Genomic DNA, 13432 nt, shown 5'->3' with positions numbered 1-13432 from the left:
CACAGATCAGTGAGTCCGTTACAAACTTACATCTTTTAGGTTTGTGATCCATTTTGGAGTCGTACCCGTGGTCTGTGCAGCGACCTGTGAGCACCGACCGCACAGGTTCACCTGTACAGCACCTGCAAACTAACACAAAACGCAACAATATGGAAAGTTGATGTAACTGGGGGGGTGGGCTGAATATCTTTACCAAGTGTAAGGACAGGCCTGTGACTGTTATATTGTGAAGTGTTTAAACCCAAACTTACCTAACTGGCAGTTTGTGGTGCCAAAGCCTGAGCAGTGGGTAGAAGTGAAAGTACAAAAACTGCAAAAGAAACAGGAATGAGCACCTTAGAGCTCCGCCTCCTGGCAGACTCGTTAGGCCTCTCGTTAGACCACCGTCTCTCTATAAAGACACCGATGCCGCTTTGTGCTTAACCGTGAGATTCAGGCGCATCTGACTAAACAGAAAGATGTGAGAACGCGCTGCGAAACCTCCTGTGAAAATGCTAAATATTACACAGTGTATTATAGTATTGTAGTAAATATGATGTTCATATAAATCTATCCAGTGGTTAGACAGGCTGGCTCAAAGTGGTGCTCAGAGCCGTCTGTGAGGCAACGCCGCCAACCACAAGACTTCATCTATTCTGGACTCGTTTCAGAGGCCATGAAAGGCGATGGTGCAGCGTTTACACTCCGACCCACAGCAGGCCATCATTATCTGCCACACAGCAAAATGTCTGCGAGGATAAAACCTTTGGGTCACATCCTGAAGTTAAATCCACAGTTTCTCACAGATACAGTACAGGTTTATAGATACATTTATCTATATTTATCTGGAGATCATCAGTGAGGACTTTGTGAAAGATGAACGACTCTGTTTGCAGGTGAATGGATCAAACGCTCATTTAAAATCAGCTGTGATGCTGCAAACAGACAGAGCTGCGTTTGATGAGCTGCTCCGAGCAGCAGACTCACCTGAGCTAACACATCTTTGTACATTTCTGCATCATCATATCTGCTGAAAAACTAGTGTTAGTTCAAATATGTTGGACACATAGACAAAAAGTAGTATAAATATTATAAAGCCAAACAGGTACAGAGTGGCATTTTAATTAGAAAGTTTCATAATAAAACAGGAAATCAAGAACAACCAAAAATTGACATAATGGGAAACGTGATGTTTATCAATAAATAGTTTTATTTAGAAGAGCAGACTGAGGAGAGCAACAAAGGAAACACCTCTGATTAAACTCAATGTAAAACACACACACACACACACACACACGTGTAGTCACTATAACGACTTTCAAGCTGAGACACTAAAACTGTTGAAACTTCCTGAGGATCAGGTTTGGGTGAACTGGCCCTTTAAATGTCACCTTTGCTGTGAAAGACAAACGGGATGAAAAGTATTAAAACTGTGCTGCAGCTCAGCTTGTGTTTCACATAACGGATGCAGATGTGAGGCGAGAGACGGCGATCCTGATGCTGCTGTCGAGTCGGGCTGAAAGCTCTTACCTGTTTTTACCATCATCTGAAAAAGGCTCAGCAGGATGCTTCTGAGGAACCTCTGGCTTCTCAGCGTGATGTCAGAGTGCGTTCAGGACTTTGGAAGAAATAAATAGATGAGCTGTAAAGTTACTGGAATGGTCGATCAGAGCAGAATACAGTTAAGCTTCAGTTAGGAAGTAAAATCCACTGAATCTGTTTCAGCTGCTTTGGTGCAAATCAAAGTGACCAGAGAGGCAACAAGACCACCCCAGAGAGGGTTTACAGGGGCTCTCTTTACCTCCGTGGCAGCTCAGTGAAGCTGCGCAGGTCCTCCAGGACATCCATCCAGGTGCTGTCAGAGGAAGGCCGGTCTCAGACAGAGATAAATGAGATGTTTTCACCTGCATTTGACAGAAAATAAAACTTCCACATATTAATTCTCCTTTGTGCAAATAAAAGCTTGAAGCATCGTTATAAACATGTTTTTCTTTTTCGACCTCCCAGAATTGGTGTTTTCTGTGACCGCACACACACAGTTTGCCCCGTGGGGACAAGCAGCCGCTCACAGACTGAAGGACAGAGATCAGATTCGTGGCCGGCTGATTAAAAATTCATTTCTGCTATTTTGGCCGACAGAAGTCTCGACGTGGAAACAAGAGGAACGAAGTGTGCTTGAAAAGTTTGGGTGTCTGTGATGGATCTGATGGGACGACAGAAACCTTTTTAAGAGGACGGTGAGGAGTCACAGCTGATGATGAAGAGCACGAGGCAGAAAAGTCACTACAAACTCAAACGTCTTTTAATTCGTCAGATATGAGACCCAGATTTGCAGGATCAAAGTTTCTGTTTATCCTTCATGTACACTCACCAGCCACTTTGTCAAAATCCAGGCCTGGAGGGCCGGTGTCCTGCAGGTTTTAGATGTGTCCTTGATCCAACACACCTGAATCTGAATTACCTCCTCAGTATGCAGTCAGGTTCTCCAGAGTCCTGCTAATGACTTCTATATGTGACTCAGGTGTGTTGAAGCAGAGACACATCTCAGCAACTCAGTGCATTTAGCCATGTGGACACGGTCCAGACGACCTGCTGAAGCTCAAACAAAGCATCAGAAATGAAAAACAGTTAACATCCAGTGAGCAGCTGTGGGTGGAAATACCTCATTGCTGTCAGAGGGGAATGCTTCAAGCTGACAGGAAGACAACAGTAACTCAAATAACCACTCGTTACAACCAGAGTACGCAGAAGAGCATCTCTGAATGTGCAACATGTTAAATGTTGCAGCAGCAGGAGACCACACCAGCTGCCCCTCCTGTCAGGAAACAGGAAACCGAGGCTGCAGTTCACACAGACTCACTAAAAACAGAAGACTGGAAAATGTTGCCTAGTCTCAATTTTTATATTCAGATTTGGGGTCAGAATTTGGCATAAACAGCATGAAATCACGGATCCATCCTGGCTCGTATCAGCAGCTCAGGCTGCTGGTGTGAAGATGTGGGAGATGTTTTTTTGGCACACCGTGGGCTCCAACTGAGCATCATTTAAACTCCACAGCCTCTCTGAGCAGAGCTGCTGACCACACATCATAACGCTCAGATCATTTATGTTACAGTATTAGGCACCTTGAGGCGACTGTGATTTGGTGTTATATATAAATAAAACTGAACTGAATCATCTCAGACTGGTTTCCTATGACAGTGAGGTCACTGCACTCCAATGGCCTCCAGACATCAATCCCACAGAGCGCCTCAGAGCTGAGGTGGAACGGCGGTCACATCACGGCTGACGTGCAACCAGCAGCGACTGTGATGATGTCACGTCAACACGGAGCCAGTTTCAGAGAAGTGCTCCCTGCACCTCGATGAAGCAGCTGTCAAAGAAAACGGTCCCTGGCCTGGGGGTGGCTCGGGCCTCTTTGGCGTTCGGGTGGGGGGGCTCTGCTGGGTGTCGGGCGATTCCTGGGCGCCTGGGGCTGCAGTCTCGGCTTGTGCTGGGGGGGCGGGCTGCTCATTGCCTCTGGCTCTTGCCCGTTGACTGTCGGGGCTCCGTCTGGGGTCTTCCTCCTCTGGGGTGTGCGCACGGTGGCCATCAGGATGTGTGGCCTCAGGTCTTCTGTGCTCCTGGTGGGCCGTGGATGACCCGGGTCCCCTGGGTCTTTCCCTGCTTGCCTCTGGATCCCGATGGGGGTGGTTGCGGCTTCTTGCCCTCATTATAGAGTACGTTCCATGACAGAGAAACACACATACATTACTACAAACTACAGCAAGAGTGTATGTGTGTGTGTATGTATACACATGTATATATATGTGAACGTGTATCTATGTGTGGCTTTTATCTTCTACCCCCGCCCCCCCTTTTTTTTTTCTTTCCTCTCTCTCTCTCTTCTTCTTTCCCTGCCTGTCAGATCTGGCAGGAATAAATAAAATAAAAATATAATTAACAAGAATAGCCTTTAGAAAACTTGTAGAGCACTTCTTGTAAAAGTAAATATGTTTGGTACAATAGTGCATTCAGATCATCACCTGACAGGTCCACAAAAAAAGGTCCCACCTGGTATCAGAAAGGTGCAACTAATAAAGTGTCCACTCAGTGTAAACTGTTACATTTGATTATATAAATTTATATATGAACAAAAGAAAAAAACGCACTTTGTGTTGCTTTAGTTTTATTTCATTGTTAGACAAGCAAACAAAAACATGTAAAACACAAACAGCAGTGATGTCAGACACGAGGCAGACGCGACTGAGCACGCTCAGAGAAACCAGGCTGAGCTTTCAGAGTAACAGGAACAGGGAGGCGTCACCTGCGGTTTGTCTAAATAATCCAATCAGGAGTGGATGAACTGAGGCAGCATTCGGAGGTCTCTGTTTTCTTTGTTCACGTTTGCAGGCACTTTTATGTTTCCTCAGGAATCCAATGAAGGTCTCTGTTCGACCCTCTAACATTAAAATGTTCGTTATTGTGCTTGAATTTGCAGCTGAAATTAAATAACATAAAACAGCTGCAAACATGACCAAATGGACTAAACATTACAGTGGATAATTATTACAGTTACACATGAATCAGTTTGTTTCAGTAAGAATTAAAAGTAAAGCTGAGTGAGACTTCACTGCAGTGGTTCAGGAAACATGAATGTTCGCAGGAAAAATGAGGTGTGGACCTTTTAATTGTTCTGACCTTTTAAAACAGAGCACCAAAAATAAACCTGCAAATACTCTGAGATGTCCGTTCCTCCAAATTCTCCAGTTCAGAAAAGGCTCAGAAACAGAAAGAGATGCTCTGCTTCTCCAGTGACTTCGACTTAATTTCAAACAGCAGCTCATGCATCAAATTAAACATCAATCAATATCTGAGCCTGAGGATCAAACAACGTGATCAAAACCAGTTCGTATATTGTGAAAAGCCGGCCGAGGCAGAAACAAGCCTGTAACACACAGCAGGAAATGAACTGAGTCATTATCATACAAACAAAACACAGGAAGCTTAATGGAGCAGTTCAAACTAATGCACACAGTGCTCCTCAGGCCTGCTGTGTTATTTATCCACCGTATCAGTTTGGTGAGTTTGGAGCTGCAGAGATGCCTTTTGTGATAGAAGCTGAATGGCACTCGCCCCGTGGACCCTGCAGGACTGCACATTTTGCAGCCTCAGGCTTTGTTTTCTTCTTTTGGACTACAGATCATATTTGGCTGAGAACCTATCAGCCAACATCAACAAGCCAGCTGAGCGACAGGATCCATAGAGTACGGGTGCAGTGCAAAGACGCCTGTGGCTCCTGATTATTGCAAAGTATGAAACTGATTTTTCAGTGGAGTTCAGCGACCACAGAAGCCCAGCACAGACTTCCTGGATGCTCTGCAGCACAGCTGGGTCTCCAAAGGCACTGAGAGCACAAACACGGGCAGACTCCAGTCAGCTGAGGTGACACGGATCTGCTCCAGCTTCCTGTGTCTACTTTAAAACCATAATAAAATCTAAACAGATGCATTTAAGAAAAATAATAAGCCACTGTACATGAGAAACATCCACAGGGGCCAAATACATGCAGCAGGCTGGAGGCAGGTTCACTTCTGCACTTCTGTTCGTCTGACTGGAGCCAAGCTTCATGCAGCTGCACGCCACTGAAAGGAGCGCAGATATAAACGGAGCATTTAACTAAAATATCGGAGACATAAACAGCACTACAGGCCACAGGAAAATCTGCAAACTCGGGGTTTGAACCCTCCTTTAAATACAGCATTCAGTGATGAACCCAGCTGAAGGGTTTCCCTCCAGAAACAGCAGTTCTGACTCGTCCTCGTTTGATAACTGCTCAATATTTTAAGCAGTAACATGAATGAATCAAAATATACACACACAGCTGAGTGTAGCTCATATATACAGACGTGACTGTGTGAAGGATCTCTGAACTATCTACAGCCTTTTCTAATCACCTCTCATTATTTTACACCCCTGAGGAGTTTTATGACCTGAGCCGCTCGTTTTCACCCCGACACGTCGCTGCTAAACCCACGTATAAAAATAGAAATCATCCCTCATTTTCTCTTGTGCTGGACCTCCTACAGGAATGTCAGAAGTTGCGTCTTCTTGGTGCAGTTTCAGGGGCAGCCTCGCGGAGTCTGCTGTGCCAATTCTAACCAGGGGATAAAAGCTTCGCTCGATCTGTCAAACCAGCGGTTTGCAGAGCTCATTTCAGGAGGAAAATAAATAAATCCAAACGATAAGAAGGGCACCGCTGGTTCAGCCAAAGGCAAATGTGCTCAGATTTCACATCTTGGTGCAAACAACAATCAGAGCATCAAAACTCTCAATATGAATGTGAGAAAAACAGGATTTGAACTTCAGGGTCCCACGCTCCATGTTTCACCTCCATCATCGGTGGCTTTGGAGCGATGAAGAGGTTACCGGGTAAGCTGATGAAACAAAGATTAGCGCTCCTCCTCCAACATCCCCTATTAAAGATTTTTAAACATTTAATGAATGATTTCTAACACACTGTAATGTTACAAACGCCCTGATATGCTAGTGTACACTTCATCATCTTATTTTCCTGCAGAGTAGATCTGCATGCTTTAATGAATGCATTAATTTAGCTTCACTGCTGCAGTGCCTCAGTCTCTGCTCTGATTGGTCACCTGGCAGATGTTATGGAGACCTCCCGCTCTGAGCTCATGAGGCTCTGTGGAGCTGCAGCCCAAAAATGTAAAATTCCTTCTGGAAATGTTTTTGAGAGACAGCATAAAGTTCACATTTCTGTGTATTTCTCACAGGTTTCAGTTGCAGTAAAAACCGTCGAGCTGCAGCGTCCTGAAAGCATCACCTTCAACCATCACAGCTGCTGCCGCTCAGACACGCCCACATCCCCGCCATCCGTCAGCCACGCTCCGGAAGCCTCGTTACTACTCGGGAACGGGCACCACCGAGGGAGGGCGTCCTGTCGCAAATCCTGGCCAATCAGCACGCTGCAGCAGAACGTTCTGTGTGACATCATCAGCTTTACTGGAAGAACATCTAAAGTCTTACTTTATTTTCTTGATGCTGGATTTCTGAAAACTAAAATAAAATGAAGGGTTTTTTTGTAAATTATTTTATAAATTTAGCTTCATTCACTCCTATTCATTCAGGACTACCTTGATAGCGCCCCCTGCTGGACTGCAGCATGTTTCTGTAGAGCAGGATTAACTGGTAGAAGAACAGTTTAACCAGGACAGCCAGGCGGGCTTTATCCCACTGAGCAGACACGGGAAAAACTTTATTTAACCTGCACGTCGACGACTGAAACTCCCCCTGCTGTACGAGCAGAGACTGAAGCTGAGCTGTGACGTTACAGACGGGTGAGTTAGAACTGCTGACTATCCTGTAAACATCTTCTTCTTTACAGTGTGTTAGAAACCTTTTACTAAATATTACACTGTGCCAGATAAAACTGATTTCTCTGTAGCCAAACATATTTCCTTTCTCTCTGATCTCCTGACCTGTCAGACTTTTCCTCGAACCTGCAGCCCAACAAACCAAAACAAATCATCAGACAAGCAGAACAATCATCTGTGGGCTGTAAACAGTAACGGTCCTGCTGCTCAATGACAGACACCAAAAGATGATGGCAGCATAATCCTATAAAAATTTAGACATTATCCCCCCGTCTAAAAAATAAAGGGGAAAAAGTGAAATGATGTTCCAGATAACCGTACTGCAGACTGACTGCAGAAAGCAGCTCAGCCAACAGACGATCAAAGACAAGAAAAAGGAACATTTTGGCTGTGAGGCACAAACATGAAGGCCGATATAATGAACGGGGCTTCTATGTAACACCAAAGGCTATGAAGTCATGAAATGTAGGAAACAGAGAAGCAGGGACACGTACCAAATTAAAAAGTTTCCTCAAGCAGCTTCGAAGGAAGCCTTAACTTTGGAGTTCAGAGCAAAGAGCCAAACTGTGTGGAAACAGAATATCTGCAGCATCTCTCAGAAGACCGATCGAGTGAAAGAGGAGGAGGGAGAGTGGACCGCTACCTCCTCTGCTTTTAGCTATCAATTAAAATTCTGTGCAACTGGGAAAGGGTGTGTTTTTTTTTTTAAGAGCTCTTTGCAAAAGCAGACGCGTGCGGGCAGAACCCAGTTCTCTCTGTGTCCTACATTTTTTTACTTTTGTGCATTTTTGCTTTCAAGAATGAGGATTGATGGTGTAAAACGCCTCGCTGTGAGGAGGAAACCTCAGCAGCTTCACTGCTTACCAGCAGCCATGGCAAGAGCTGAAACTAACAGGCGAGTACCAAAGTTTAACAGGCAGCAGTTTGAATGATGATGTACCACATGATTACAGGAAGGACACTTAGAGGCGGGCTCTGAGTGTTCCCACCGTATGATTAAGACAGCCGTGTGCAAGCTTGAAATAAGCAGAAAGAAAGTCAAGTCCAAACCAGCTGCTGCTGATGTCCAAATATAAAGAACTGCCATGAACCTCTGAGACTAGAACAGAGGACTCGTGGATCTCAGTTCAACAAACTCAGCAGGTAGACATCCAACGCCATCAACACCACTCGCCCTCTCGCAGTTTCCCAAACGTCGCATCAGGCTGGGACCAGTTTGAGCTCAGCCCGAGTCCTCAAACTGCTGCAGGAAACCAGAGAAATCCTCGAGAGCTTCTCAGAAGTTCTGCTGCCTTCGTTTTTTGGCCTCAATGGCGTCGAGGATGGGCTGCCTCTTGGCCTGGTAGCGCTGGCGGATCTCCTCGATCTCCTGCTCCATCTGAGGGTCCAGAGAGGCGAGCTTCCCCCGCAGCTCCTCCACCGACCACGTGCTTATCTAGGAGGACACATTAAATATGTTATTCAACAGCATCAGAGGACCTGAAGACCTGATGTCTCAGAGCACCTCACTCTGCAGGCAAACTTAGTCCCCCCACCCCCCAAAAAAAACTAATTTATCTAAAAATGAACAAAAAGTACGGAAACAGCAGCTAACCAGCTGAGCCTGAACACGGAGCTGTGAGGGAACCAACTCTCAGGGTCACAGAAACAATCTGCAGATGAACTTTGAGGTCATGAATGAACTTGTTGTCAAAAGGAAACTGAGGAAATTCTGACATACTTTGATGTGAGAGCGATAAAATGATTCATGGAGTTACCTTAAAACTGCGTCCAGGTAAAAATCACATCTATAACTGCTCAAAGATCAATACACACCAAGTGGCAAAAATCTTTACCACAACCTCAAAATACATCACATATGGCAGCAATAACCCACGTGTGTGATAAAGCATCTATTTTAGTAGCTTTCACAGGATAACTCTATTGACTTGCATTCAATCCCTCCTCCCCTCCTGGGTGCAGCCTCAGACAGGGACCTGCTGCCTGCTTTAGCTTTCCCCCAGGGGATTCCCCCTCTCAGCTTTTAGCAGCAGCACAGCCTCTCAGGCTATTTATTACCCACAATCAATAGAGCTAAAATAACACCGGCGTCCGAGTCCACTAACAGAGAACCGGGAACAAGGGAAGGTCCTCCACCCGGACTTCACCAAGTCCTGAGGGGTCAAAGCTCCCGACATTTGGTTCACAGTTTATTCAACATATTCAGTGATCAATAAGCTTATTGTTTACAGAATCATCATCCAAATAAACACACACACATGCTCTCTGATTGATGACTCATTAATGTCGTAGTAAAAACAAAAGTTCGCCTGGATTTCTGTAACAAATGAAAACAGCGTCTCAATCTCCCACGCTGCGTTTTCACTGAACGCTGACATCATTTAACCTCCTCAGGTCAAATCTAACAATCACCAGGCTCACCGTCACAACAGCACACTGCTGACTTCACTGGTGTGTGTGTGTGTGTGTGTGTGTGTGTGTGTGTGTGTGTGTGTGTGTGTGTGTGTGTGTGTGTGTGTGTGTGTGTGTGTGTGTGTGTGTGTGTGTGTGTGTCCTCTGTGAGGATGCAGCCATTAAAATAGTCATTCTCCATAATATTGTTAAGAGCACATTCTTTTCAGCTGTGACTTCATTTTTGCTGCACAAACAGCTACAAAGAACTCACTTTAAGTCATTAAATATTTAGCATGTGAGCTAACTGCTTCCAAACGCCTGATCTCAGGCCTTTTCCACAGACAGGCACACTTCTGACTGAAAACAGAGAGATGACCTCTAAAGTGAACAGCATGAACGTGCTTAGTGCCTGTAGGAGGAATAAGGGCCTGAGCTTTGATCTGAAACTGTCAATGCCTGAAACACCAGCTGTTACCAGACCAAAGGGTACCTAAGGATCCTGGGTATCTGCAGTTTCCTGACAAAGCCTCTCACATTCACCTTAGTGATGAACCCACTGCTGAATCCTCTCCTTTGGTTCAGTTTCAGGAGTTTCACACACAGCTTTATGACCCCTCTGGACACTGAAGCAGAGCTGTTAGCACAGCAGAGCCTTCAGCAGCTGAAGGATTTTACTGTATTGTTGGCTCCACATCCAAAGCTGGTCATCTGTTCTGTTTTGACAGTGTTGTATCCTGTTCTGCCAACTCACAGATTTCTCTAAGTATGAAACTTGTTAAGAGTGTGCAGACCACAAACATGGCTTTGCTTACAGACATGGATGAACGCAGCATACAGATCATATCACGAACAAACACTGCTTCAGTGCAGCTTTAAGATAAGTCAGTGACCAGGTCCACCGCTCTCTCCACAACACACAGCCATACTCCAATGAAAACACACACACATCGAGTGGTTCCTCAGCTGCAGAGAAAAGAGTTATTCCACAAACTCAAGTTTCAGAGTTTCTGATCCACCTCAGTACCTTCATTTGGGGACTGAACAAAAGGCAGAATGCAGGAATTTGAAGGTTTCTGTCACTGGAATGATGATCAATAACTGTCATCATCTGATAAATGATCACAAAGACTTTAGATATCCATGAAGAGCAGCAGTCCCAATGAGCGGTGAGCTAGATGACAATCTGAAATCTCGCTAAAAAAGATTTTTGTTGAAGAAAAATATTTCAGTTTTCCATTAATAAACTTAATAATACACAATTTAGATGTGAGCCTCGAGCCATTAACAACCGAAGGATGCCCTCCTTCATTTCCATATGTCAGGGACCTGTTAGACTAAAACTATCAGTTATTAAAAGTCTAACCAACCCGAGACAAGAAGAACCTGAGCAGGGCTCTGAACTATCACACTGAGGTCAGAGCTGAGAGGCTGAGCCACAGATTGAGCCTCCTGTTCATTAGCCTGTGTTTTCTTCAGGGACGTAAAGACTCAAACAGGAAGCTGTAAGAAACAAACCGGTCATTACAGCCGTGGAGAGCTTCTGACTCGTTCAGAGTACGAGCACTCAGATCCCACTAAGTCTCACTCTCACACTACAGAGTGCATGAGTGCTCTCTAGCAGACATTTTGAGCCCTTTATGCATATTTTCCATAAATCAATAAGCACAAGCTAGTGTGTACCTAATACTGGTCCCAAGCATGGATAAATGGGAAGGTTAACAGGAAGATGACCAGCAGTAAGTTTGTGGAAACTGTGCTGCTGCTTCTGCTGACCAAAGGCAGAGGAGGAGGAGGAGAAGGGGGGAAGGTGCATGTGGAGGCAGCGAGAGAGAAAGGGTGTAGTGACTGTGGATGCTGGGACAGGGTGGGATGGAGGCAGATGCTGAGGTGACCCTAAAAAGTGAATTCTCCTCAGGGTTCAGAAGCCTCTGTGTTTAAAAAAATAAACTAAAGCTCTATTGAGATGAGCCACTACAACCAGATCAGGAAAGCACACACACACACACACAGGGTCAGTGTGTGCAGGCACATCACTCAGTTATCTAACAGTTAAGCTCTGACCAACATGTGACTGATGATGGTTCATTAGACGCTGACCGGTTTGGACCTGCATCCTCAGACTTTACCTTCTGTCACAGTCTGTTAGACAAAAACTCAGCATCTGTGAGATCTGACGAAGAGACAGGATGAATGGAAAAGGCAGCGGGGGGATGAGAGCGGAAAAAAGAAAACAGTAAGTGAAGAACAAAAATAGATGGGGAAGAAAAACATGAAGAAAAGGCACGAGATAAGCCGACGTAGAACAACCTGTCATGAATAATGCAGGTTAGTGCTTTTCTTCCATAGGTTCACTGCTGTACTGTCACATTTCTAACCCGGTTGGAGCCACACTGCAGCTAAAGTGGTAAATATTAATGCAGGGCCGCTACATACAGCCTTAAAATCTATATAACATCCAAACACACCTTAAAATAAAGGCGAAAGGCTGCGCACTCAAACACTCCTACAGTCAGGATACTGTTAGCCTGGAGAGAGTTGTGAATGAAAGAGCAACCGTGCACATGAAATATAAGCCTTAAAAAGATTGAAAAAAGCACATGTATAAATCACAAACAAGCCAGCATGACTGTCCCGGATAAGTGCATTAAAAAAACATCTGATAGAAAAATACAAAAATAGACATATCTAAAATTAAACACAGTCAGCATGAGGCTGTCAACAAGCTGCCTCGATGTATTACAGATCCAAAAAGAAATTTGCTTTTTATCTTCACATTTGCAAGTCTAATGGAACAATAAATCCCCCCCAGGCGGGATCGGAGTCGGTGAAATAAAGCCTGTTTGACTCCCCTCCAAACGCGTGAGCCCCTAAACGGTACAGAAAGGCACGGCGACGGTGTCGTGTTTTCCCTCGTTAGAGCCGCTCTCTGTAAATACAGCATGGACTTAAACTGAGCTGCAGAGCCTACAGTAACACTTTAACACACAGACAAACTCATAAAAATGTGAAGCTGAGTTTAAAGTAAAAGGATTTGATTACAGAGCACAGCAGTGAACGAAGACAGTGTTCACCCACTATCATGATTACCGTATTTTTCGGACTATACGTCGCTCCGGAGTATAGGTCGCACCAGCCAAAAAATGCATAATAAAGAAGAAAAAAACATATATAGGTCGCACTGGACTATAAGTCGCACTTTTTGGGGGGGGGGGGTTGATAGAATCCGAGACCCAGAGCAGAAATTCCATCTTGAACGGCAATTTAAAATAATAATGGATTAAAGAACAGGACGAACACGGTTACACCTACGTTATGCTAACGTAGCACATTCAGCTACATGACGCACAACGAACACGTGTTCGGTATGTTAACGTAACATTAAGTTATTCAGATAACCATAGCATAAAGAACATACTAACAAGTTAACCAAACCATCAATCCATTGAATTCTTCATCCTCGGTGTCACTTCTAAACAATTCCGTACACTCCGTAGACGAAGCGCCGCTTCCTCTTCTGTGTCGCGTTAGTCAGACTCGTCGTCAGCTGCAGTTCCAATTATTCCAGCCTTTCTGAATCCCAACAGGATGGTTTGTCACTGAAGCCCATGTTTTCTTGATCCATCCAATGACTTCCAGGAAAGTTGGGTGGCGCATTCTCCCAGTTGCCGTTAAGCTGTGCTCTCCAT

At 44.8% G+C, this 13432-nt stretch overlaps 1 protein-coding gene across 1 annotated transcript in view; it reads right to left on the bottom strand.

Moving 5' to 3' along the window:
- Window positions 1-4139: 4139 nt before the first annotated feature.
- LOC115777847 (serine/threonine-protein kinase 4-like) overlaps window positions 4140-13432 on the bottom strand; it is a 34861-nt gene continuing 25568 nt past the window's right edge. Inside the window, exon 11 of the mRNA XM_030725850.1 lies at window positions 4140-8787. Within this exon, the coding sequence (XP_030581710.1) occupies window positions 8629-8787 (159 nt within the window). The 3' untranslated portion in view covers window positions 4140-8628. The remainder of the gene's footprint in view (window positions 8788-13432) is intronic.

The sequence above is a fragment of the Archocentrus centrarchus genome, unplaced genomic scaffold (genome assembly GCF_007364275.1).
Source record: "Archocentrus centrarchus isolate MPI-CPG fArcCen1 unplaced genomic scaffold, fArcCen1 scaffold_80_ctg1, whole genome shotgun sequence".
NCBI classification, from domain to species: domain Eukaryota; kingdom Metazoa; phylum Chordata; class Actinopteri; order Cichliformes; family Cichlidae; genus Archocentrus; species Archocentrus centrarchus.
Note: the sequence above shows the minus strand (reverse complement) of the source record. Positions and strands in the feature narration are given on the sequence as shown.